The sequence below is a fragment of the Diceros bicornis genome, unplaced genomic scaffold, assembly GCF_020826845.1.
Source record: "Diceros bicornis minor isolate mBicDic1 unplaced genomic scaffold, mDicBic1.mat.cur scaffold_67_ctg1, whole genome shotgun sequence".
In the NCBI taxonomy this organism is placed as follows: Eukaryota; Metazoa; Chordata; class Mammalia; order Perissodactyla; family Rhinocerotidae; genus Diceros; species Diceros bicornis.
Window position 1 is genome coordinate 1162319 of NW_026691553.1, and position 24740 is coordinate 1187058.

The 24740-nt window shown below is 61.7% G+C and overlaps 1 protein-coding gene across 1 annotated transcript; it reads left to right on the plus strand.

Annotated features, from left to right (window-relative positions):
* The first annotated feature begins 1660 nt into the window (after positions 1 to 1660).
* On the plus strand, positions 1661 to 23979 carry ONECUT3 (one cut homeobox 3). Its single transcript, XM_058537689.1, has 2 exons — positions 1661 to 2884; positions 21326 to 23979. The coding sequence occupies exons 1-2, from the start codon at positions 1705 to 1707 to the stop codon at positions 21616 to 21618; spliced, it is 1473 nt and encodes a 490-aa protein (XP_058393672.1). The 5' UTR covers positions 1661 to 1704; the 3' UTR covers positions 21619 to 23979.
* The last annotated feature ends 761 nt before the right edge of the window (positions 23980 to 24740 follow it).

Sequence of the window (24740 nt, forward strand, 5' to 3'; positions counted from 1 at the left end):
TCTGAAGCACAAAGCACTAACAGGGCCGCTCTTTAGCCCCATCCCACCCCAGGCCACTCTACTGTCAGATCCCCCAAGCTGGGGGTTGGGTCCTCCAGGCACCCCAAGTCCCTCGCCCTCAGAGACGGCCGCCTTCCCTCTCCGGCGATGGTGGTCAGCACGGACGCGTCTCTGCTCTCAGCTGGCCAGACAGGAAGGCACCCTCCTCCCCATCACAGAAGGGGAGACTGAGGCACAGAAGGCCCTGGCGCAGAGTTGCGGTTCAGAGAGTCATCTCCCCGATACACAGCCACATCTGCAGGGGCCGGGCAGGTGGGGGTGGAGAGGGAGCTGCCAGACTGTTTGCAGGGAGGGGGGTGGCTCCCCAACAGGGTCTTTTGGGTCCTCTCCGCTGAGATGGGGTGACCAGGGGCTGCAGCAGAGGCCTGGACAGCCCCACCCTCCCTCTACGCTTCTGGAAAATGGGCAAAGGTTACCCCGGGGCAGATGTCATGGGGGAGAAGCAAGGGGCGGGCTGATTTGGGGCTTCCCTCCGAAACAGACACTCTGGCCTTGCGATGGGGACCGGGCTGGCCACTCCGGAGCCCCCTCCCTGACCTTCATCTTACCCCACTGGAGGGATCCATGGGAGTCTCTCTCACCCATTTCCCCCAGTTCCTGGGGGTCACTGGTCCTCACCTGTCTCCAGGTGTTGAGGAAAAGGAACACCTTCGCTCCCCCCACCCAAAAGAGAAACAGGCTGGGGGGTGGTTTGAAGCAGGGGCTCCTTGGGAAGCAGAGAGGATGTGTCCTCTGCCTGCCTGCTCTGGAGGGATCACGGGTTCTTTAAAGGTCACCCCCAAGCTGGAGACGGAGGAAACTAGAAGGACCTGGGATTGGGAGGGGCGTTTGGCACCCCTGAGGCCAGGTGCTTCATTGTACAGCTGGGGAAACTGAGGCCCCGGTGCCCACACATGGGAGCAGACTCAGACGGGCCTGACCAAGCCTGGGGACCCGCCTTTCTGCACCACTCCCCCCAGAGAGGTCGTGTGGGGGGCTGGGACTCCCTGCCCACGCTTTGGTAGAGGGAGCTGAGCCTGCAGAGGGGCCAACGTCCTGGGGTCTGTGTGTGCGCCTGGGGGGAACAGGTGGATCACAGGCCCCCAGGCAGCCGCACTCCCACACACTCCCTGGAGATGGACCCAGGGGCGCCAGGCAGGGAAGTAACCTTGGGACCCTCCGGGGAGAGACACGGAATCGGAGGTGCAGAGACAATGCCCCCAGCTCCACCTCGGCGGAATCTGTCCTCGGACTCCCGTCCGTCGTCCCCGGGTACAGCCGGCCCCCGGGGGGCCCGGGAGGGCGCAGAGGCAGGGGACCCCAGAAGCCTCGAGTCTGGCCCACTCCGGCCTGCCTGGCGCTCAAGGGGGCCGGGGAGGGCGGAGAGAAAGGCGACGGGAGGCGGCGGCGAGGGGAGCGGGTGGGCGGGGGCGCTGACGTCAGACCCGGGCCCGGGCGCCGGCGGCCGCTCCCCCGCCACATCCTGGTGGCCGCGCTTTCAGCCGGGCCGGGCCGTGCGCCGCGCAGCCGGGCAGCCTCGCGCGCAGCCACCGGGGAGCGGGCGGGGGCCATGCGGCGGCTTTGAGCGCGCCGGGCCGGCGCCGAGGAGCGCGCGCGGCAGGCGGGCGGCCGAGCCGGCGAGGGGCCCGCGCGCGGCGGCCGAGCATGGAGCTGAGCCTGGAGAGCCTGGGGGGTCTGCACGGCGTGGCCCACGCGCAGGCGGGCGAGCTGCTGAGCCCGGGCCACGCGCGCTCGGCGGCGGCGCAGCACCGCGGCCTGGTGGCGCCCGGGCGCCCGGGCCTGGTGGCCGGCATGGCGAGCCTGCTGGACGGCGGCGGCGGCGGTGGGGGCGCCGGGGGCGCGGGCGGCGCAGGCGGCGCGGGCGGCGGCACCGACTTCCGCGGGGAGCTGGCGGGCCCGCTGCACCCGGCCATGGGCATGGCCTGCGAGGCTCCTGGCCTGGGCGGCACCTACACGACGCTCACGCCCCTGCAGCACCTGCCGCCCCTCGCGGCCGTGGCCGACAAGTTCCACCAGCACGCGGCGGCTGCGGCCGTGGCCGGGGCGCACAGCGGCCACCCCCACGCGCACCCGCACCCGGCGGCCGCGCCGCCCCCGCCGCCCCCTCCGCAGCGCCTGGCGGCCAGCGTGAGCGGCAGCTTCACCCTCATGCGCGACGAGCGCGCAGCGCTCGCCTCCGTGGGCCACCTCTACGGGCCCTACGGCAAGGAGCTGCCCGCCATGGGATCGCCGCTGTCGCCGCTGCCCAACGCGCTGCCGCCCGCGCTGCACGGCGCCCCGCAGCCCCCGCCGCCGCCGCCGCCCCCGCCGCTGGCCGCCTACGGCACACCGAGTCACCTGGCCGGGGACAAGCTGCTGCCGCCCGCAGCCTTCGAGCCGCACGCCGCGCTGCTGGGGCGCGCCGAGGACGCGCTGGCCCGCGGGCTGCCCGGAGGCGGCGGCGGCGGCGGCGCGGGCGGCGGGGGCACCGCGGGGCTGCTGGCGCCGCTGGGCGGGCTGGCGGCGGCCGGGACGCACGGGCCACACGCGGGCGGCGGCGGCGGCCCGGGCGCAGGCGGCGGCGGCCCCGGGGCGGGCGCGGCGGCGGAGGAGATCAACACGAAGGAGGTGGCGCAGCGCATCACGGCGGAGCTGAAGCGTTACAGCATCCCGCAGGCGATCTTCGCGCAGCGCATCCTGTGCCGCTCTCAGGGCACGCTCTCCGACCTGCTGCGCAACCCGAAGCCGTGGAGCAAGCTCAAGTCGGGCCGCGAGACCTTCCGCAGGATGTGGAAGTGGCTGCAGGAGCCCGAGTTCCAGCGCATGTCGGCGCTGCGCCTCGCAGGTAGGAGCGCGGCGCACACCGCCTGGCCCTGGGGCGCCGGCCTGGGGCTCCCCAGCACCAAGCAGGGCGGTAGCGGGGCGACCCGGCCCCCTCCCCATGCCGCGGCGGCGCGCCCCGCCAGCTGGCTGGGGACTCCCTTGCAGGAGACTAGAGCGTGATCTGCGCCCCTGTCCATCTGTACCGTCGCGAAAAGGGGGAAAGGGATTGTGCCGCCTTCCCCCCATGGCCGCCCCCCCCCCCGGCCCCTCTGGAACGGAGAGGGAGTCCCTGGGTCCTTTTAGACAGCTGGGAGGGTCCCCGAAGCGGCCTGCAGGGTCGCTCATTGTGTGTGTGATGGGGGGCGGCGGTGGGGGTGCTGTGCCCCAGACGCGCCGCTGCTGTCAGCTCGGGGTGCCACTCCCCCCTCCCGAACAGCCCCTCGCTGCGCCTCCAGCCCCGGGGCAGAGAGCCGAGACCGTGCACCGGGCGCCGGCGCCGTGGCGACCAGGGCCGGGCCCGCGCTCAGCCCCCGGGCCCCAGCGCGCGCTTCTTTGTAGCTCGGCCTCCGCGATCGATAGCCCCCTCCCCCTCTCCGGCCGCTGGCAAAGGTCACCCGAGAACGGGCGGGGGAGGGGCGGCCCGGGGGACCCTCGGACCGCGCTGGCCCGGAGGCCTTCACACCCCGGCCGGCCCCGCGCGTTTGCTCCTGGCTCGGGCGCGCGCACCCCTGCGGCCTCGCTTCGTCGTCTCTCTCGGTTCCACCTCTCCTCTCTCTGTCGGGGCAAACTGGCATCTATTTATTTTTCGCTTGCTCTCCGTTTTCCTCCTGTTCTTCCTCATCCTTTCTCCTCTCTGTGGCTCTCTTTTCCGGTCTCTCTCTGCCTCTGTGTCTCTGTCTCTCTGGCTCACACTGACACAGGCCCCCACCCCCTGGGGACCCCACTCCCTCCTCCCTCCCGCCTCCCTCCCAGCTGACAACAGCTGGGTCCACACCTGCCCCCAGCCAGGTGGCCTGGCCAGGCCCCCTTCTTCTGGGTGGGTATGGGGCGCAGGAGAGCCCCCGCCACTGTCACCTCAGCAGGCTTGGCTTGGGTGGGGGTGTCTTTCCCTGGCCACACTGGGGAGGGGGCTGCAGCCGCCCCAGCCGCGGGGACAATAGCTGCCGCGGGCGCCTGATCGATCGCTTCTCCGCGCACAGGGACGAGCGGGGCTGGAGGGAGTGCGCTGGGGCTCAGACTAGTGCCTGGAGCAGGAAGCAGGGAGGGATGTGGGGGGCTTAGAGGAGGGGGTGCCGGTTGGGGGACGGAGAGGGGTCCTGTGTTCTTTCCTCTCCTCCTCCCCCAGGCGTACTGGACAACCCGGGGAGGCTGCAGTGACACACGGGCCTCAGTTTCCCCTTCTGCAGAGTGAGGTGCCTGGCTGAGGCTCCTGTGGTCTTCTTCGATTCTCCACTTTGGGAAACGGGGAAATAAATTCTCCTCCATATGTGACAGGTGACCAAGCACACAGAGAGGTTGTTGTGACATGTTGGGAATGGCGTTAGGAGCCTGGACAGCTCTGTGTAAGGGCAGGCCCCGCTCTGTCCTGCTCCCCAGACACATGCAGGGACACGGGTGTGCTCGCAGGGGACACAGTCATAACACACGGCCATGGCCGGCCGTGTGCAACATGGGGGACCTCAGGTAGGGAGCACACCCCACACGCTCTGGCCAACAGCGGGGCGCTGAGGCCTTTGACACTGAGTGGCATTCGTCAGACTTGGAGACACATGGCCTTTGACCTATCGCCATAGCGGCCACTTCCACCTCCTACCCCGTGCATATATTTGGGGGGACTTTGTGTCCAGCATGGGTATACCCCAAAGAACACGCACCACTTTCCATTTCTCTGTCACCTTACGTAACTAAGATGGCCTGTTAGTGGTATTTGAATTACAAATTTCTTGGCCACCCGAAAGATGGGTCAGAGTGTCACAGAAGGACAAAGCAAAGTGGAGAGGTCCCCGTGGTGAGTCGTCCAGCCCAGCCGGGCAGGATGTGGGGGCTTGCATAGTCGGGGCTTCCCTTCGGGATGCTAGTATAATTACAGGTGGGGAAACTGAGGCCAAGTTTGCATCCCAGCCCGGCTTCCCTGGCTTCTGTGGCTCTAGCGAGCAGCCTCAGGTCTCCGAGCCTCGGTTTCCCCTTTTGGGAAATGGGAGTCAGAATAGTGGCCGCTTCAGTGGCCCCAGGGCCTGGCACGAGCTGGGGTCCTGGGAACAATGACCAGGGACCTCTGGCCTGTCCCCATCCTCCCCGCCGCTGCCCACGCCGTGACCCTGCCAACCCACCTGGTCCGCGCGCCGGGCCCTGGGCCCCCGCTGCACCTGGGGCGCGCTCGGGGCGCGTCTACACCGCGGGCTCGGCCTGGGATGTTAGAGGCCGCCGGGCCGAGGGCAGCGGGGTAATTAGGCGCCGGCCGAGAGGCCTTTAGTTCCGGTCGCTGCGCAAATGAAAAGCGGTTAAGTGGCGGCAAATCGCGGCGCTTAGGGGGCGGCGGGGCGCGTCTCCCTCCCGAACGCGCCGAGCACGCGACCGCCCGAGGCGCCTCCAGGTGCCCGACCCGCCTCCCGTCCGCATGATGCAAGCCCGGCGGGAGAACTCGCCGCCCTCCCTCCTCCCCCGGCTCCGTCCCGGGCCCAGCGAAGCCGCCGGCTCTGCGCCCCAGTCCGGCCCGCGCGCCACGAGCTCCCCGCTCGGTCCCGTCCGAGTGTCCGCCCGGGCGCTGGGGTCAGGGGAGAGAAAGCGACGAGAGGGAGAAAGACTCACACGCAGAGACGGGGAGAGACACAGAGACAGGCAGGGAGAGACCGACGAAAACAGAGAGAGAAAGAAAATGGAGAGACCGAAGTGGAGAGACAGACAGACAAACAGAAACAGAGAAAGACAGACAATAAGAGAAAAGGGGGAGACTGACAGGGGCGGGGAGAGCTCCCTCACCGTGCCTGGGGCCACTCCGCCCGGGTCTCTCTGGCACCCATCCCTCCAGCTCTCCCCTCCTCCCCTTCCCGGATCTTTGTTTCTTCCAACCACCTGAGAAATCTGTCCAGGTAGACCTCAGGGTTCCCCACTCCGTCGCCGCACACCCGCCTGCTCTGCGTGCCTCGGTTTACCCATCTGTAAAATGTGTGTGCACTGGGGGATCCCGGTTCTGGGTCTGACATTCTGAGGTTCTGGTAAGGCCCGTCCTACAGCCCCCCAACCCCACTGCCGGCGGGACCTCGCCCCACCCCACCCCACGCCACCCCAGGCCCCGCAGCTGCCCAGCCGCCTCCTCTTTGAAGCCCTCCCCGGCCGCGTCTCCAACAGTAATTACGGGAGAGGGCCGGGGGGAGGGGCCGGCGGGCTCCTCGGCGGGGGCGGGGCGGTCGATGAATTCGAATTACCGTCTCTAATTCATCAGCGACGCCCGGTCGATGGCTTTGGCCGTCCTCAAATATTGTTTAAATTGCAACTCCGGAGGAAAAGTGTTTTTTGTAACTGATCGGAAAAAATATATATAAAATAAAATATCAGGGGGAGGCGATGGAAGGAAGGGCCCTCTCCCCCTCCTCACCCACTGGGGAGCCCTGAGCCCGGCATCCCTGAGGGATGAGGGTAACCAGAGTACGGGGAAACTGAGGCAGGGAGGGAGTCTTTTCTGGAACCAAGTTGGTGATGCAGGCAGCGGTGCTGGCGGACTGCAGGGTTGGCGGTGGGTGGGCAGCAGTGGCCAGGGGCTGGGGGTGCTGATGGAAAGGGAAAACGCAAGCCAGCTCCCCCCACCTTGAAGACAGACTCCAGGGTGCCTGCTCCCCACCTCTCCTCCCACTCTGCAGCCACCATGCCAGACAGGAGGTGCATGGGGGGGGGCGGTCCTGAGGCTGAAGGGACCCAGCCCACAAGGTCCAATCCGGGGGTCCAACTTGGAGGGATGGCTGTCCATCCCCCCACAAGCACTCAGGACACCCCCCTGGACCAAAACCTCTGCACCTTCTGGAGGAACCTCACCTAGAACCACAAGAGGTCCATGCCTCTTACAGACCACTCCCCACATCCCAGCAGAGAACTAGAAGATGCGGGCCTCACCTGGGCTCCGTCGCTGACGACCCTCGGTGAGGTCTGAGCCTCAGTTTCCTCATCTGAGAAAGGGGCAGAATCAGGTGCCACCTGGCAGGCGCTGGCTGGGTTTATTATCAACCCTGCTCCCCCCACAGAGACCCTCAGTGCAATCACAGACCTGCACCTGAGGCCACATTGCTTAATCGCCTCCAGGCACCCGCTTCTCATCTTAGGGAGGAGACCTGGGGTCACCCCGAGGCAGCCTGTGTTCCGTGGGACCCACGGAGGTGGTCTGGGAGGGATCTAGGGTCTGGAGGAGACGCTGTAGGCCCCCACAGGGATGCACGGAGTGGGGGGAAAGTGTCTGGGGCTGTGTGTGCCAGAGCCACGCCGGGCTGTGCACGGGGTCCAGGGTGAGCAGCTGCCTCCTTCCAGACCACAGGACCCAGGTCGGGGCAGCCCCAGCACCCTGCCCAGGGTCAATGATTCTGGTTGCCCCCATGCACAGGGGGAGGGAGAGGAGGGGCAGGCTCTGAGATAGGAGGGGCCAGCTGGGGTGCCCGAAGCCACCCCCCTCCTGGTTCAACCCCTAGGAATGAGAGATGGAATCATCCAGAATGGCCTTGTAAGCTGGCGTGGCACCCACTTTACGGAACCCCAAGCTGAGGCTGAGAAGAAGGAAGGCAGGCGCTCGCCAAAGCCACAAGCCCAGAGTGAAGTGGCCCGGGTTCCCCGGCAGGAAATGGGGGCCGGGGTGCAGCCCCCTGACCCGGCTTAAGATGTTCAGGCTCCCACCTCCTGCAGAAATGGGGGCTGTTCCAAGCAGGTGGCCCAGAGAGTACAAAGGCTGGGAGCGCGGAGCTCAGTGGATTGAGATGAGGGACAGCCGAGTGGCTCTCAAGGTCACGGCACGCCCCAGCCCTCATGCAGCCTGGGGGACCCTGGGGCGAGTGGACGGTGGGGCTGGAGAGGCCTGCGCTTCTCTTCTGGCTCCTCCAGGGGCGACAGGATTATGGCCCCTTTGTGAACCCCCCGGGGACCACCAGAGACCCTCAGGGAGGGCGTGTGGGGACCAGGTCCCAGCTTCCTCCGTCCGACTCCAAGCCACCAGGACCCCCGCTTCCCTGCTTTTCCTGGCGAACAGCCCCCTCCTGGACGCCGGCTCTCAGGGTGAGCCTGGGCCCATAATCCCTCCTGGCCTGAGTGACAGGATGGTCACCCCCACTTCACAGATGAGCACACAGTTGCTGGCCTTTGCTCCTTTATTCTTTTTTTTTTATATATAATTTTATTTTATTTATTTTTTTCCCCCAAAGCCCCAACAGATAGTTGCATGTCATAGTTGCACATCATTCTAGCTGCTGTATGTGGGACGCGGCCTCAGCATGGCCGGAGAAGCGGTGCATCGGTGCGCACCCGGGATCCGAACCCCGGGCCGCCAGCAGCGGAGCGCGCGCACTTAACCGCTAAGCCACGGGGCCAGCCCTGCTCCTTTATTCTGAAGTCTCCTTGGCCTAAAACCCTGGAACTAACCAAGACCTGACCATTCTCCTCCCTAATCTCTCTCCCGTTCTCTGCTTCACCCCTATCAACCATCACCACTCTAGTCTGAGCGACCCACTTCCTCTAGTCTGGCCGCCTCTTCCTCCTTGCTGGTCTCCAGGCTCCCCGCCCACCCCTGGTGTCCTCCCTCCAGAAGCTGGAGGGGGCTTTTGAGGGTCACCTTGGAGCCCATCCCTCCTCTGGTTAGTGTCCTGCCGTGTGACTCCCCAGAGCCCTTAAGACATAGAGGAAGCGCCCAGGATGCCCTGACTTTCTGTCCTGTGGGGATGGGGAAGGGGGCCCCTTGGCTCTGGGTGGAAACCCGAGGACAAAGGCTGGGAGGTGGGGAAGCCCAGAGCCACTGTAAAGAGCACGTCCTGGCCCCTGCTGCCGGCATCTTTGTGTGTAGCCAAGAGCCGGCTTAACCAGGGGAGCACAAGCCGTTTTTTTTTTTTTTTTAAAGATTTTTTTTTAAAGATTTTATTTATTTATTTTTTCCCCCAAAGCCCCAGCAGATAGTTGTATGTCATAGCTGCACATCCTTCTAGTTGCTGTATGTGGGACGCGGCCTCAGCATGGCCGGAGAAGCGGTGCGTCGGTGCGCGCCCGGGATCCGAACCCCGGCCGCCAGCAGCGGAGCGCACGCACTTAACCGCTAAGCCACCGGGCCGGCCCTGAATCAAGTTTTTAATTAAATATGGCCCTTGATCAATAAGGAAGGCAGTGCTAGTGGAGGAGGGAAGAGGCTGGGCAGGAGCCAGGGATGGCCTGGGAGACCCACATGACCTCAGGCAGTGCCAGGGCACTTGCGGCCTCAGTTTCCCCTCTGCCAAACGGGTGTAGACATGAGTAGGGCTAGGAACTGGGGGCCCACCTGCCACTGAGTCTCACCCCATGGGCAGATAGGGGGGTGGCTCAGTCCTGCCAAGTCACAGGCACAAAGCCACGGATTCACAGCAGATGGAGACAGGGACAAGGAGAGGCGTCCACGACCGGCCCAGGCTGTGGAGAGATGTGCACGGGACGCAGGTGTAGACCAGCACAGGGACGTACAGTTGACACCCACATTCACCTAGGACAAGCGTGCAGACTCCGCCTCAGGACCCGCATCCGCCTTCGGCCCGGGTCTGGCGTATTCGAGGCGCACCGGGCGCGGGCGCATCAGGAAGAACATCCGTCTCCTCTGCTTAGGGGCTGGGGGTCATCCGTGCGCTCCCAGCTGGACCCGCCGACCACCTCTCCGCATCCGGGCGGATGCTGTCCGCCCCTACTTCCTAGCTCTGGGGGATTGAGAGAGGGTCGCATCCGCCCACTGAGACGAGGGTGGGTGAATAGGGGTCATAGTGCGGGGACAGCAGGGTCCGAGCGTCTCCAAGCGCCCTTGCGCATCCGCGCGCGCTGCGGGAGATGTGAGTGCCTCAGTTTCTCCCACTAGGCGGACGCCGCCCCTCAGTGCCTCGTCTGTCCTTGGGGGGATGGGGTGGGGTGGTGGTGCTCTGAACCCGAACGTATCCAGCGCGCGCCCGCCATCCGCAGCCTGGCGGGCCGTGCGCGCACGCAGCCGGTGTAGGGAGATCCGGACCCCAGCACTGCACACCCGCGGCCTTCGAGCCTCCGGGTACCAGCGCGCCCTCGACGGGAGAGCGCAGCCCCCAACAGGCTCCCGCATCCCACCTGGGGGAAGTCACATCCGCCTTTGGGCCCCTCCCTCCTGGCTGAACGCCCCGGGGCGCCGGCGGGCTTGGTGCGCTCGGAGCGGCGGGGGTCGCATGGCCAGGAGCGCAGTCGGCGGAGCGCGGGGTCCTCGGGACGGACTGCGGGGGACGGGGGCGCTCAGGGAAGGATGAGCGGGGTGGCCGCTCAGGCCGGTGACCATGGACAAGTCGCTTTCCCCCCGCGCACCTCCGCTTCCCCAAATGGAGACAAGAATCTCCAGCCCAGCGAGCGCAAAGTGGATAAAGAGAAAGGCTCCAGCGCGCAGTTGGAGCGGAGCGACGACACTCGGCAGCCTCGAGTGCTCTCTCCCTCCCCCTCCCTTTGTTCCCCTTTCTTAAAAAACACTGCATTATTTTTAAAATGGTTGACACTTTTGCCAGGTTCCAAATTTAAGTGGAACAAGAGGGCGTCCTCCATTCTCCTCCTTTCTGCAAACCACACTTTGTGTGTGTGTGTGAGGAAGATCAGCCCTGAGCTAACATCCGTGCTAATCCTCCTCTTTTTGCTGAGGAAGACTGGCTCTGAGCTAACATCTGTTGCCAATCCTCCTCCTTTTTTTCTTCCCCAAAGCCCCAGTGGATAGTTGTATGTCATAGTTGCACATCCTTCTAGTTGCTGTATGTGGGACACGGCCATAAGCGGTGCATTGGTGCGCGCCCAGGATCCGAACCCTGGTCGCCAGCAGCAGAGCGCACGCACTTAACCGCTCAGCCACCGGTTGGCCCCATGCAAACCACACTTTATATTTCTCCTTCTAGAGAGAGGTTCCACTTAATCCAGCAGCTAGAAGTGCACGTTGTTTTTGTGAAAAAAAAAACACGCAATGGAGAGATCCCAGTGGAACCCGTGAGAACATTCCACATCAGGAATGAGAGAGCCTGCTGGGTCATTTTTGCCGGCTGTGTAGTATTCATCCCTTTGGTCGTTTCCTTCTCTCTTCAACCACCTCCCCGCCCGGCGGACATTTAGGCTGTTTCAGACGGTTTGTGGTCACCCTCCGCAGCCGCAGGGAATACGTCAGGGGCGGACCATGTTGCGTGTGAGTTTATCTGTGGATTAATTTCCCGATCATTGAGGTCCTGGGTCACTCCCCCTTTTCTGCACTGGCCTCTGCTCTTTTTCTTATCGCTGGTTCCTTTCCTGTCATCTTTTTCAAATCCATTTCCAATTGTCAGCTTCTGTGACTTCTTAACATTTTTTTAAAAAATAAAAGTCCTGTGCTTGCACGTGTGTGCGCGCGCGCCTGTGCTGGGGCGGTTTGCCCCCGTGAGAAGGTGCCTGAAGTGGGGGGCCTCTTCGTGGCTGAAGCTGCCCCTGGACCCCGGTTCCCCGCCACAGGCGCTGCGCCTTTCAGATGGGCCCCCAGGAGGGGCGGCTGGAGTCCCTGTGGAAAGCACGTTTCCCTGATAAGACTTTGAAAGGCTCGGAACTAATTTGAAAATGCGGCCATTAAAATCCCATCAGGGGAAGCGGGGAGGGAGGAGGCAGGGGCCTCTCTAGAAGGCTGGGCACAGGCCAAGGTGGTACGGGGGCGGGGAGCGGAGGTGCAGGCCGGGCGGGCTGGGAGGGGAGGAGGGGGCTGGGGGGGGAGGGGGCCGAGTGGAGGGGCATCAGGAACAAGTGACGACAGATGGAGGACTGCTGAGGCCTCCGGGAGTCCTCCCTGGAGACGGCTCTGTGCCCCCCCACCCATGGGACCCCCGTCCCAGCTCTCTCAGTGGTGCAGGGTGTGGATAAAGAGGGTCCACGTGCGTTCTCCAGGTCCCCCTCAGAGTGACTCGCTGTGTGACCTTGGGCAAGTCCCCCACCATCTATGGGCTGGGGAGGCCATCGGGTGATGCTCAGGACAGCTCAGCCCAGTGGGGACGAGCCACCAGGCCGGGGGCGTTTATGTTCCCCACATCCGGGGCTGGGCAGGTGGTGGCCGGGGTGGGACGCGTCGCCAAGGAAACGGGTCATCATCCCAGCCGGAGACCAGGCTCCATATCAATTGTCTGCTCATCGAAGCCGGAGCCAAGTGCAGGAGGTGGCCGGAGGGGAGGGGAGGGGACAGCCGGCTGCCGCTCTGGTTCCCACACGCGCACCCCACGCCCAGGTGGACAGACACTGTGGGGGGGTAGGTACAGGCGCATGGGTGGGGGGATGCAGACAAGAGTGGCTTGGTGGCACAGACAGTGAGACACAGAGGGACGAGGGCAATCACTGAGCTGCCCCCATCGCTGAATTCTGGGGCCGTCGTCCAGCTGTTGTCCTTCCCTGTCACACCCAGCCTTCTTGGGATGGGGGTTCGCCTTCCTGGTGCCGCTCTGGCTCGGGCCTCTTCTGTCCTCTTTCACTGTCCCCGACACCCGGGCTCGGTCTCCAGTCCGCCCTCCATGCCCAGGTCTGTCCCCACATGGAGGCCTCATGGACCCCAGCAGGGCTCACATCTTCCCCTGACAAACACCCCACCCATATGCACCTCCATCCCCCACCTCCAACCAGCAGCCCTGTTTTGGAACAGTCAGGCGTCACCGTCCACGATCTGTGTGATGGTCAGAGGAACGTGTCTTCCGAGCCAGATGTGGCTCCGGGAGGTGGGGGCTGCGTCTGTCTTGTGCCCAGCTGTCCGCAGCCGCACTGCGCACACAGGTGCTAGATAAACATATGAAGGGAGGGAGGGACGTATGGGTGGCAGGGTCCCCTTTGGCGTTCATTCAGAGCTTGCTTCACAGACTGTCACCTCCACTCACAGACAAGGACATCAGGATCACGGGTCACTGTGTCCACTTGATAAACCAGGAAACCGATGTCCACAGAGTGTGTGCTCAAGGCCACTGTGGAGCCCAGGCCCAGCGTTCCCGCTGACGGGAATGGCGGGGGTCGGGTGGGCGGCCAGCCCGGGGTCAGGTAGGCAGACGGGAGCCGTCCTGGGGTCTGGATGGACACGCTGGCTTCTGTGGGGCGCCAGCCACACTCGCTGTCACACCCAGCCAGCCATTGACGTCCTCGGTTCTTCACTCTGCATCCTCCTGTCTTGCGTCCACACTCATGTCCCCTGCACGCCCGCAGCCAGCTGCAAGCAGATGTTAGCGGAGGTCTGCTGGCCCCTGGGCCCCCCACCACCCATCACATCCTCTGGGCCTCTCCTCCTCTGCCCTCCAGGCCCCCCGCCTGTCACACGGGTGGCTCTTGCTGCCGTCGCAGGTTGTCCCTGTTACACGTGTGTGGTTTGATCGTATGTGGACGCCCCCCCCCCATTGTAGCCAGGCGCACCGCGCACACCACATGCCCGCACACTACCCTCCACCAGCCAGGCGCTGCTGCAGCCCCACTCGGGCACACCCAGCGGAGGGGGACAGACGGACGCCTGTGTGGTCATCCCGCTTGAGGCCAGGGATGCTCCAGGACGGGCGCAACATCGGCACTCGTCACCCCTGCCCCCGGCACCCAAGGGCACCCGCACAGCCACTGACCAGCTCTTGGACCCGGGGGGAGACAGATGCCACCACCTACTGGCGCCCCCCTTACGTGCCCAACCACAGCGGGCCTCTGGGGGTGGGGGAGGGAGGAGGGGGAGAGGATGAAGAGGAACAGGAGGGGGGAGGGGGAGACAGAGGGGGGGAAGGAGGGAGAGGGTGGAGAGGAGAGGGAGAGGGGGATGGGGGAGGGGGAGGGGAAGGAGAAGAGGGAGTGGGGGAGGAGGGGGAAGGAGCCGGATGTCTATCAGAAGATGACTGGGGGGGCGTGAACAGGTGCGATCCCAGTGTCCTCCCTCCCGTGTAGACCCGATTCTCTTGGATCCACTGAGGGGTGATGGCTCCCTGGCTGACTCAGACAGGGTGCTCCCTGCTAAGGGCGCTCCCCGGGGGACCCACTGCCCTGCCTAGCCTCCCAGGGCAGTGGCCGGCTGGGTGTCCCCCAGCAGGGTCTTCTAGTCTGGGCTGAGTCCCGTCGCTGCCCCATCACCCACACAGGGGGTCACCAGGGGCGTCAGTCATTGGATAGATACACCCAGCCAGCAGCCTCCTGTGGACCCACAACAGAGGGGTCTCAGGCCAGGCCTGGCACCACGAGATTAGGGCTGAGGGTCACACAGGAGGGAGCTGGGGCTCTGCTGGGGGTGAAGGGAAGAGCTTCCTAGGGGAAGGGCCACTGCTGCTGGGCCTTGAGGGATGTGTAGGAGTTCTTTGGCAGGGGCAACCCAACTCCGTACTCCTGACCTCAGTTTCTCCATCCCTCCCCTCTCCAGGAAGATTCCAGGAGAGATATGGAGGCTTGAGGCCTGCCTTGAGAGAGGGAGAAACCTCACAGTCACGCAGCAAGTGGGTTCAGAGCCAAGCTCCCCCCAGGGACCCCAGCTCGGACCTCATCCCAGCCCCACCATCGTATTCAGGACTTTCCTGGCTAAACCCCTTTCCACAGCCTGCAAGGCAGAGACCATGATTAAGCCCATGTTCCAGTTGAGGAGAGTGAGGCTCAGAGGGCCAACGCCACGCCATAATGAACAGGACAGTGAGGTCTAACTACCCTCTTGGGCCCCCGGAAGGGGTCCTGGTGGCAGGGGGTGGTCTGCTGACCCCAGCAACTTTCTAGAAAGGCAGGAAGCAGGAGGAGAGAGGAGCAGGGGGTCTGAAACGGAAGGGTTTTAATATGGAACTTGAGAGTCCCCTGGGTCACCTCCCTTTGCCCCCACCTTGACGTGGACCAGCGGCCCCGCCCCCCTACCTGGAGCCCGGGCCTGAGCTGGGGGGACGGCTGCCCTCTGCTGGTCACAGCGGGAACCGCGGGCCGGACCCCGCACAGAGGCCCGCTAGGGCGCTTGCTGAGCGCCCTGAGAGGGGGCTGACTTGGGAACCGGTCTCAGTCTCTTCTGGGTCCCCCGTGGTCTCCTCCCGGGGCCTCTGGGACCCTCCAGGAGCCAGCCCCAGACCCTCCTCATCCCTGGAGTCCAACGACTGAGCCATGGGGGAGACGGGCTGGGGTTGGGGGGCACACCCGGATGTTCTAAGATCAGAACATCTAGGAATCAGCAGTTCTTATATCAGAGTCTCAGTCCCTGGGGTCATGGAGGGCGGACGGGAGAGAAATTTGAGGCCCAAACCATTACCCAGCAGGGACCCTGGGTAGAGTAGTTGAATCATCATAAGTGCTGTGGAGGGGCTGGCCCCGTGGCTTGGTGGTTAAGTGCGCGCGCTCCGCTGCCGGCGGCCCGGGTTCGGATCCCGGGCGCGCACCGACACACTGTTTCTCGGGCCATGCTGAGGCCGCGTCCCACATACAGCAACTAGAAGGATGTGCAGCTATGACATACAACTATCTACTGGGGCTTTGGGGGGGGGGGATAAATAAGTGCTATGGAAAAAAGAAAGGGGAGAGGGGGTGGGGGAAGAGAGAGGTTCAGTCTTAAATTGGGGGGTCAAGGTAGGCCTCACAGAGGAGATATTTGAGCAAAGACCAAACGGAGGGGAGGGAGCCATGAAGACATGTGCAGAGAGCAATGCAGGTGGAGGTGACAGCCAGTGCAAACGCCCTGAGGTTGGACCAGTGTGGTGGTGGTGGAGCGAGCTGAGTGAGGGGCGGTGGGGCGGTGGAAGGTGAGAGCAGAGAGGTGGCCGCGTGGGAGGTAGGAGGGGCTGGGTGAGACGGGGGCTTGGGCAGCTGCCGGGCACTGAAGAATGTTTGCAGGAGGCAGTGTCCCAGTTTTGCAAATGAGGGGATGAGGCCCTGCAAGGGGACTCCTCTGGGGCCCCAGAGCATGTCTGGTGGCCCACCCCCAACGATCCACAAGCCCTGGCTCCTCCTTCCGCTGTGCTGCCCACTGTGGCTGGTGGTGAGGTTGGTGGCCACTCCTGGTCCCCCGACCACAGCGTGGGAGCCCTGGGGAGGGAACCGGGGCTGAGGCCCCCGTGCTGAGCACATGCGAGGTGAGCATGATGGGGTAGTAGGGACGCTGAGGGTGCAGGAGGTGATGGAGGTGGAGATGATGGCAGTAGAATCGATATAGGTGGTGGAGGTGGGAGTAATGGAGGTGATGGTGGTAGAAGGGATACTAACCGTGGAGAAAGTGGTGATGGAGGAGGCGATGGAGGTGGAGGTGAGGGTGAAGAAGGTGATGGAGTAGAAGGGATGCAGGTGGAGGAGGTGATGGTGGAGGAGGTGACGGAGGCTGAGGTGATGGTGGAGGGTATGATGAGGTAGAAGCGACACTGATGGTGAAGGAGGTGATGGTGGAGCAGGTGAGAGTGGAGGAGGTGACGATGGAGGAGGTGATGGTGGAGGAGGTGATGGTGGAGGAGGTGATGGTGGAGCAGGTGAGAGTGGAGGAGGTGACGATGGAGGAGGTGATGGTGGAGGAGGTGATGGAGGTGGAGGTGATGGTGGAGGAGGTGATGATGGAGGAGGTGATGGAGTAGAAGGGGTGCAGGTGGAGGAGGTGATGGTGGAGGAGGTGATGGAGTAGAAGGGGTGCAGGTGGAGGAGGTGATGGTGGAGGAGGTGATGGAGTAGAAGGGGTGCAGGTGGAGGAGGTGATGGTGGAGGAGGTGATGGAGTAGAAGGGGTGCAGGTGGAGGAGGTGATGGTGGAGGAGGTGATGGAGTAGAAGGGGTGCAGGTGGAGGAGGTGATGGTGGAGGAGGTGATGGAGTAGAAGGGGTGCAGGTGGAGGAGGTGATGGTGGAGGAGGTGATGGAGTAGAAGGGGTGCAGGTGGAGGAGGTGATGGTGGAGGAGGTGATGGAGTAGAAGGGGTGCAGGTGGAGGAGGTGATGGTGGAGGAGGTGCTGGTGGAGGCGGCGATGCAGGTGGAAGCCACAGTGGCGTCCCCCGTGGATCCTCGTGGAAGAGGTGCCATAGTGGTGGCGGCGCAGTGTGAGGCTGGTGCTTGGTGCGGGTAAGTCCAGGGCTCGCGCCGGCCACCCTCCCCAGCCCGTCCCGGTCAGTCCCTCTCTCCTGTCAGTTTTCACTTCTGGACAAAGGGCTCATACCCAGGGCCTCTCCCCGCCTGGGGCTGCCGGAGCCTCACAGGGACCGCAGTGGCCTCCAGGGCTGGCGGGGTTGGTCCTGGGCCCCGGGAGGGATGCTGATGGGGGGAGGGTGGATGGTCACGGGTGCGCTGATGGGGGGGCTTTGCCTGCCCGCCCCACTGGCGCTCCCACCGCCGCCGCGGGCAGGGCCTCCAGGGCTGTGGGGGATGGACGGATGACAAAGCTGCCCGCGGTAACCAGCTCCGAATGGAGCCCGGATCGATTCGGGCTGCGAGAAGCTGTAATTAGATTGAACGCCAGGAAGGGGGGCCCGCGGAGCCTCTTTTTGCTGCGATCGACAAAATGCGAAGTTTCTTCACGACTCTGCCTTGCTTGGCCCCTCCCCTGCCTCTGCCTCGGGGCCCCCACTGGGCACTTGACTGGAGAAGGGGAGGCGAGTGGGAAAGAGGTGACCCCACATCCTCGCTCCCTCCCCCTCTGACTCTCCGAGTCAACCCCGGCTCCTGTCCTATCCTGCCCTGCCGGGACTCGCTGGGCACCCTTGGGCAAGTGGCTTACCTTCTCTGAGTCAATAAAGAGAAAAATCCCAGCCTTTTGGAATTATTCTAAGGATTAAAAGATAAGATACATGCGAAGCTCTTTCGAGCTTCCTGAGGAGGATTTATATCTCTGTGCTATAAATGTGTGCTGAATTCGTGAGTAAATTGCTAAGGGAATGAATGAATGAATGAGTGAATGAATAAATCGAAGATTACAACAGGTGGGCACGAAGGGCCTCCTTTGGAATGTAAAGGCCTGGGGCTGAGTTTTGACTCTCCCCCTGGACTCATGCCTGAGACCCAGCTTTCCCTTTGAAAGAATGGGGGACCTGGCCCCCTGCTGGGACCTCACAGGGTGGCCAAGTTCCAAGGAGCTGGGAGGTCAAGTCAGTTCTCGTACTTCCTTCCAACATTTCCTTATGCAGATGAAATACGAACACGTAGTCTTGCTCCCCCATTTTGTACACAAAAGGCTGCCTGGTACCCTGTTCGTCCCCTAGGTTTTGCCTCACCGGCTTTCCACATCCACACCACACCCTCTTCCTCTGTCAGCTTCTCAATGTAGTTACAAATACAGTCTTTTGCCTCGATAATATTCCGTCTTAACATTATTATGATTTCAGTAAATATCATCCACAGCTGAGCCGCAGAGAGTACTAGGATTCCATTTTCTTTCCTGTATGGCTCTTTGGTTTTCCAGGAGTTAATAGTTGCCAATCGCAAATTCTTCCCACACTCCGCCACAAAATGCAAAGGCAACTCAATACGATTTTCCACACGTTAGGTCATCTCCTCTTCCCTTGGTTTTCCTGCTCCGATCTGGATGGGCTGCCCTCCATGTCCTTGCTGCCTTTGTCTCCCTGTCTTCCATGCCCTCCCCTCCTCATCACTTGGGGGACCCTTTTTCCCCTCTGCCAAGTTGAATCACATTTCCTGGATGCCACACCTTCCTTTTTTGATTTACTTCCTTGTTTTGATGGAACACATCCTCTAGTAGCTTTCTGAGAGAGGGTGCATGGAAGTCAACTTTTGGAGACCTGGAATGTCTGACTATACCTTTGTTCCACCTTCCTGCCTGATGTTTGGCTGGGCGTACAGTTCTAGCTGAGCATGTTCCTCCTCGGAATTTTGAAGGCATTGCTCTGCTGTCTTCTGGTTTTTGAGAAGCCCAAAGCCACTCTGATTCTTAGTCCTTCGTGGGACATCTGGGTTTCCTCTCTGGGAGCTTTTACGATCTTCTCTTTATTCTGAGTCTGAAATTTCACAAGGATGAGCCTTGGGGAGCATGTTCTTTCATTCACTGAGCTGACTCTCTCACGGGCTCTTTTAAACTGGACACTTGTGTCCTTCAACCCTGGATTTCTTTTTTTCATTGTTTATTTGATCATCTCTTCCTCTAGTTTGTATTCACAAAGTCTTTTTTTTTCTTTCTTTCCTTCTTTTTTTGGTGAGGAAGATCAGCCCTGAGCTAACATCCACGCTAATCCTCCTCTTTTTGCTGAGGAAGACCGGCTCTGAGCTAACATCTATTGCCAATCCTCCTCCTTTTTTTTCTTCCCCAAAGCCCCAGTAGATAGTTGTATGTCATAGTTGCACATCCTTCTAGTTGCTGTATGTGGGACATGGCCTCAGCATGGCCGGAGAAGCGGTGCGTCGGTGCACGCCCGGGATCCGAACCCAGGCCGCCAGTAGGGGGGCGCACGCACTCAACCGCTAAGCCAGGGGGCCGGCCCTCTTCCTCTAGTTCGGATTGTTTCTTGATCAGATGACAAACCTGCTCAATTCATCCTCTCACTTTATCATCTTTCTCTCATTTGCCGTCTCTGCATCTACTTTGTTCCATTTCCAGGGATATTTGCTTAACTTTGTGTTCTAATCCGTACATTGATTTTACTCCAGCTATGATATATGTAAATTCTAAGAGCATTGTCTTGCTCATTAATTGTCTTTTTTACTGACTAGCATCCAGTTCTTGTTTCGTGGATACAGTATTTCTCTCTTACCCCTCTGAGAATGTTAATTATAGCCTTGTCTGTTTCTTCTGGGTTCATCTTCCCCCTCTCCTCCTACCATTTTTCTCATTTGTTCTCTCTCTCTCATTAATGGCTTTTATAAAATGTCCAGTAACCTCCAGCCATCACCCTTATTTAATCATAAAACTTGAGGCAGCCAATTAGAAGTGCGTGAGTTCCAGGTCAGAGGGAGACAGCGAGTGAAGTGGTGCATCGGTTCACGTGTGAGAACCTGTTGTTCCCGAGAAATGAGCCACAGCCCAGGGAACATTCATTTATTTTTGCCAACGTGTGGACATTGATCTGGCATGCCATCTGGTTCGGACTGTTCCGGAACCGAAAAAAGCCAGCTTGTTGTGTGGTCCCAGCAGGCCACCAGGGCTGGCAGCGGGATCTGCTGGCACAGCCTGCACCACTGACCATGCTGGGGAAGTAACTGAGGTTTGGGGTTCACGGGGAGGTGGGATGGGCAGGCTCTCACTACCCATAGCCCCTGACTGGTGTGTGGCCAAGAAATCGAGACTCTGCTAGAATTTGGCTGATGCCACCAGCCTCCCCCAGCCCCTGGGTGGAGGCAGCCACCCCGAGCTGATGAAGCCCATCTTTTCTGCCCACCGGCCCCCACTGCATTGAGGGAGGGCGTCCAGCCCTGTTCCACCACCTGGAGCTGCCTCTGTTTCTCCCTCCTGAGCCAGGTGGCCCTGGGACAGGGAGGGGTGGTCCCTCACCGCACCCCCTCCTCCTTAGATCCTCCCAGCTCCTGAGGGCACCCGTGGGAGGCCATGTCTGGGTCTCAGCCTGCTGATGTGGGGCAGGCTTGGGTAGCAGCTCAGATATCAGAATCAGGCTGTGGACGCCAATGTCGGCCTGATGCAGGGTCTCTACGGTGGTCAGGCCTCAGAGGACAGCCCTGGGAAGGAGGCACGGACCGTCCCGCCCATCTGAGAACCCAGTTGCCCCATCATTTCAGGGGGAGGTTACTGGGGTTTGTGACGCACTCCAGGGGCCCGTTATTTAAGTGCTTCTCACCCGGGTCCACGCTGAGTCACACAACTCGCATGCAGAGTTTCCACGTCATTTCCCTCCAGATCCCCCAGGTGTGGGCTGCAGAGGGAGGGGGAAGCCACCAGCACCAATTGTTGTACTCTGCGGGGTGGAGGCCTTTACGGGGGCCAGGGGTTTGGGGATATGAGGCTGGGGAGGGGCGCTTGCCTGCAGGAGGTTGGGAAGGGGTGGTGCCCCATGCCTGTGGAGATGTGCTCACACTGTGTCCCCTTCTTTGTCCCCCCAACCCCATCTCTGTCTCCCCACCCACTGTCTGCCCTCCCTCTCCTTCCTCTCTACCCCCTGCTTGCTGCCTTCTGGTCTCTTTCACGTCGCCCTTCCTGTTGACATTTCTGTGTCTCCCTGTCTCTCCTGGCCCTCTCCTCCTGCTGTCTCTCCCCATCTCGCCGCATTTCCCGGTATTTCTGTGTTTCCTGGTGTCTCCCTCCTCTCTCTGCTTTGGGCTGTGTCTCTCTCCCGCGTGGCCTGTCTCCTCCCGTCCGGCCACGCGGTGGCGCTGTGTCCCGCTCGCCCGCGCGCCTGCGCACTGCCACTCGCCCGCAGCCTGCAAGCGGAAGGAGCAGGAGCAGCAGAAGGAGCGCGCGCTGCAGCCGAAGAAGCAGCGCCTGGTGTTCACCGACCTGCAGCGGCGCACGCTGATCGCCATCTTCAAGGAGAACAAGCGGCCGTCGAAGGAGATGCAGGTCACCATCTCGCAGCAGCTCGGCCTGGAGCTCAACACCGTCAGCAACTTCTTCATGAACGCGCGGCGCCGCTGCATGAACCGCTGGGCCGAGGAGCCCGGGGCGGCCCCCGGAGGCCCCGCCGGCGCCACCGCCGCCTTCTCCAAGGCCTGAGGCGCCCGGGCCCGCGCCCTCCCTGCCTCCACGGCCTGGGCGCTGCCCTCCCTCCCACGTCTCCCACCCCACCCTGCCGGCCCGGAGGCCCGCCCCAGGGGGCGCCTGGAGGGGGTGCAGTCCGGGCCCCCTACACCCAGGGCGGGGACGCAGCACACCCCCCTGCCCAAGTGCACAAAAAGGGTCCCCTCCTTCCTCCACCCCAACCCCCTCCAGGCCACAGGAAGCCCTCCACCCTCCCCAGCTGGGGGGGGTCACAGACAGGGGCTCCCCAGCTCCCTCTCAATTCAGGACGCCCAGGGGGCCTCGAGGAAATCCAGGGCTCACCGTGTCGTCCCCGAAAGCGGGTCAAGAAGCACATACTAGAAAAATAATCCGGGTATTAAAAAAAAAAGGAATTTTAAGAATAACCCCTTCTTTGCCAGCCCCCGTGGAGGGAGCCTTCCTCCCCGTCGGTCCTCCCAGGGACCCTTCCCCGAGAACTCAGCCCCTTCCAAAGTCGCCAAAGCCCACGTCGAGCTGGATCCTCCCAGTGTCCCCACCCACACCGACACCAACCAGGAACCCCCGGCAGAACTGCCCCCACAGCCAAGAACCCAGCTGCCCCTCCGGCGGCCAGGATTCCTTGTGCCAAGAATTGCCTGCCTTAACGTCTGGGGAGGGGGCCTGCAGCGCGACCGCCCAGCACCCACAGGCGAGCACCCTCTCCCACCCCGTCCCGGACCGACCGGAGGGGGCGGCTCAAACATGCGGGTAAATTCCAGACGCCTCCCCTCCCCCAGCACACCTCTTGTCAGTTTTCTTCACCTTTAGGCACCTTGATGAACACGCAGGGAGAGACAGACCCCAGGAAACAGAAGAAAAGATCCCGATTCCACGGAGGCGCTACCCCGGAGTCCCCGTGTGCTGGGGTCACGGTGTGGCTTTCTGCTTGGAACCCTCTGGAACTCACCCACCACCTCCCATCGCTCAGGGGGTGCCGCACTGGGCCTGAAGGGGTGACAGGCTTGCCCCTCTCTCTCCATAGAGAGAAGAAGATGCTGGAGAAGGTGGAATCTGCTTGCTCCGTTTTTTTTTGCCAAAAAAATTGACCGGGGAAAGAAAGGGTCAGAAATGAAGATGAGCACCTCCCGGCCCCACCTCCCCTGCTCGTCTCATCTCGTCCCGCCGGGTGCCCTCCAAGACTGGCCGGCAGCTGGATCCCAAGAGCCCGCCTCCCCGGGATTCAAGACCTGGAGACTAGAAGGAACTTTTCCCCCCACCCCAAAACCTCCCATCCCTTCCACTGCCTCCCAGGGAGGTGGCGCCCCCCCCTTGAGAATGCAAAAGACGTTTCTAGGGAAATGCCCCTCCCCCTCCCCCAGGTAAAGGCTACCTCACTGAAGCGTTCGTGTCTGTGATTGGAAAAATCACACTTGATACCAAAGATTTCCCCAAGGACTTGTGCTGGAGGTTCCAGTTCCCTTGCCTCGGGCCGGGGTGGTGCAAAGGCCGGCTTCCGGCCCTGCCCTCCAGGTCTGAGTCCCTGTGCAACCGTCCCCCACCAGAGAGAGAATGAGAGAGAGAGAGAGAGAGGAGAGAGGGAAAGAGATTAGTGAGGTCGATGAGTGCCTTTTTCTTGAACCAAAGATGTGTATGGAATGTTCTCGTGTTCTTATCGACTTGCTATTCTCCCGGCTTTTTAAGCAACCGGATTTGAGTGATGCTTCTAGAATCTTTGGATGTTGGGGCCGAATCCTAAGAGTCCCCATTCCCGCCCAGCAACCAACCCTTCCCCGCCAAACTCACACATACACACGCATGTGTGCACACACATGCGCACGCACGCACACCGGCTGCCGTCCTTTCTGTGGTGCCCCCGGGCGCTGGGAGCTGGGGTCTGGGGAGGTGGCCCCTTCCTTCGGCCTCCCGCTGGCCAGAGCACCTGCTTGCAGGGGACCAGGCTTCTCCAACTGGGTGGGTCACTTGCCGTTTCCAGCATTCAAGCCCCAGGGGACAGAAAGCAAGGCCTCCGGTTCATCCCCTGTTGGAAAGTCAGAAATTAGCTTGGGATCCTTCTGGTTGTAGAACATTCTAGTTATGGTGAACTGTGGTCAGATTGGGTCAAGCCCCGTGGACACAGGTCACAGAAGAGTCCCCAGATTCCTGGGTCCCTTTCACACACATTTCATTTCATGTGCACACATACTCACACACACCAGCTCCCCCCCCCCGGGGGGCCCTCCCCCGACCCCTGCCCCCCTGCCCCGCCCCACCAGTCCCCAACATGCAGCCCGTCGCCACACACCAAAGACCCTTCTCCACGCGGGGAATGACGCCTCCAGCACAGCTCCTTTGAGCCTTTGACAATTTTCTCTGAAATACCTCAAAATATTTAATGTATAGTTTATGTGATAAAAAAAAAAATCCTTAGCTAGTTTTTGGAATACGTGACTTGAAGCTTTATACCGTTAAATTATAATTTTGCAGACGATGGTATGTCGTTTCTTTGGCGAGTTCCGTGGGAGACGTACTGAATGTCGGGCGGCCCAGGCTGGGGAGTCAGAGGCAAAAGGCAGAGGGGGCGCGAGCGAGAGAGCGAGCGAGACTGGGCGGGAGCTCGAAGGACGGCGGTTTACAGATTTCTTGTGGAAATGAATCTTTTAGGAGAGAGGGAGAGAGAGAGAGAGAGAGAAGTGTACCTTTCTGTACTCTGGCGTGTTCTGTTTCTCATTTTTTGGAGTCATGTCTTATAAGAGTATTTATTATTCTATGTGTTCTGTGTTCAGATGTAATTTAAGAAAAAAAAAGGAAGAAAAATGAAAAAAAAAGACACAATGGGATTTGAGTTGCTGCATGACTAATGTACTCTTTCTTGACGATAATGTACTCTGTGGATGGGGTGGGGGGTGGGGGGTCCGTGGGGTCGGAGCCCCAGAATTCCATGTCGCATCCTTGTGTTTCATGCCCGGGCCTGTGTCCCTGCTTCATGCGCTGCTGTGTGTTCATTTCCCGCTTTGCGAGGATCTGTGTCCCTCTGGCCGGAGGGAGGCGGAGAGAGGGGAAGGAGGGATAGGCTACAGGGCCTTAGCACCCAACCCGGGTCTCCACCTCCTGGTGCCCACATGCCACCTCCCTGTGCT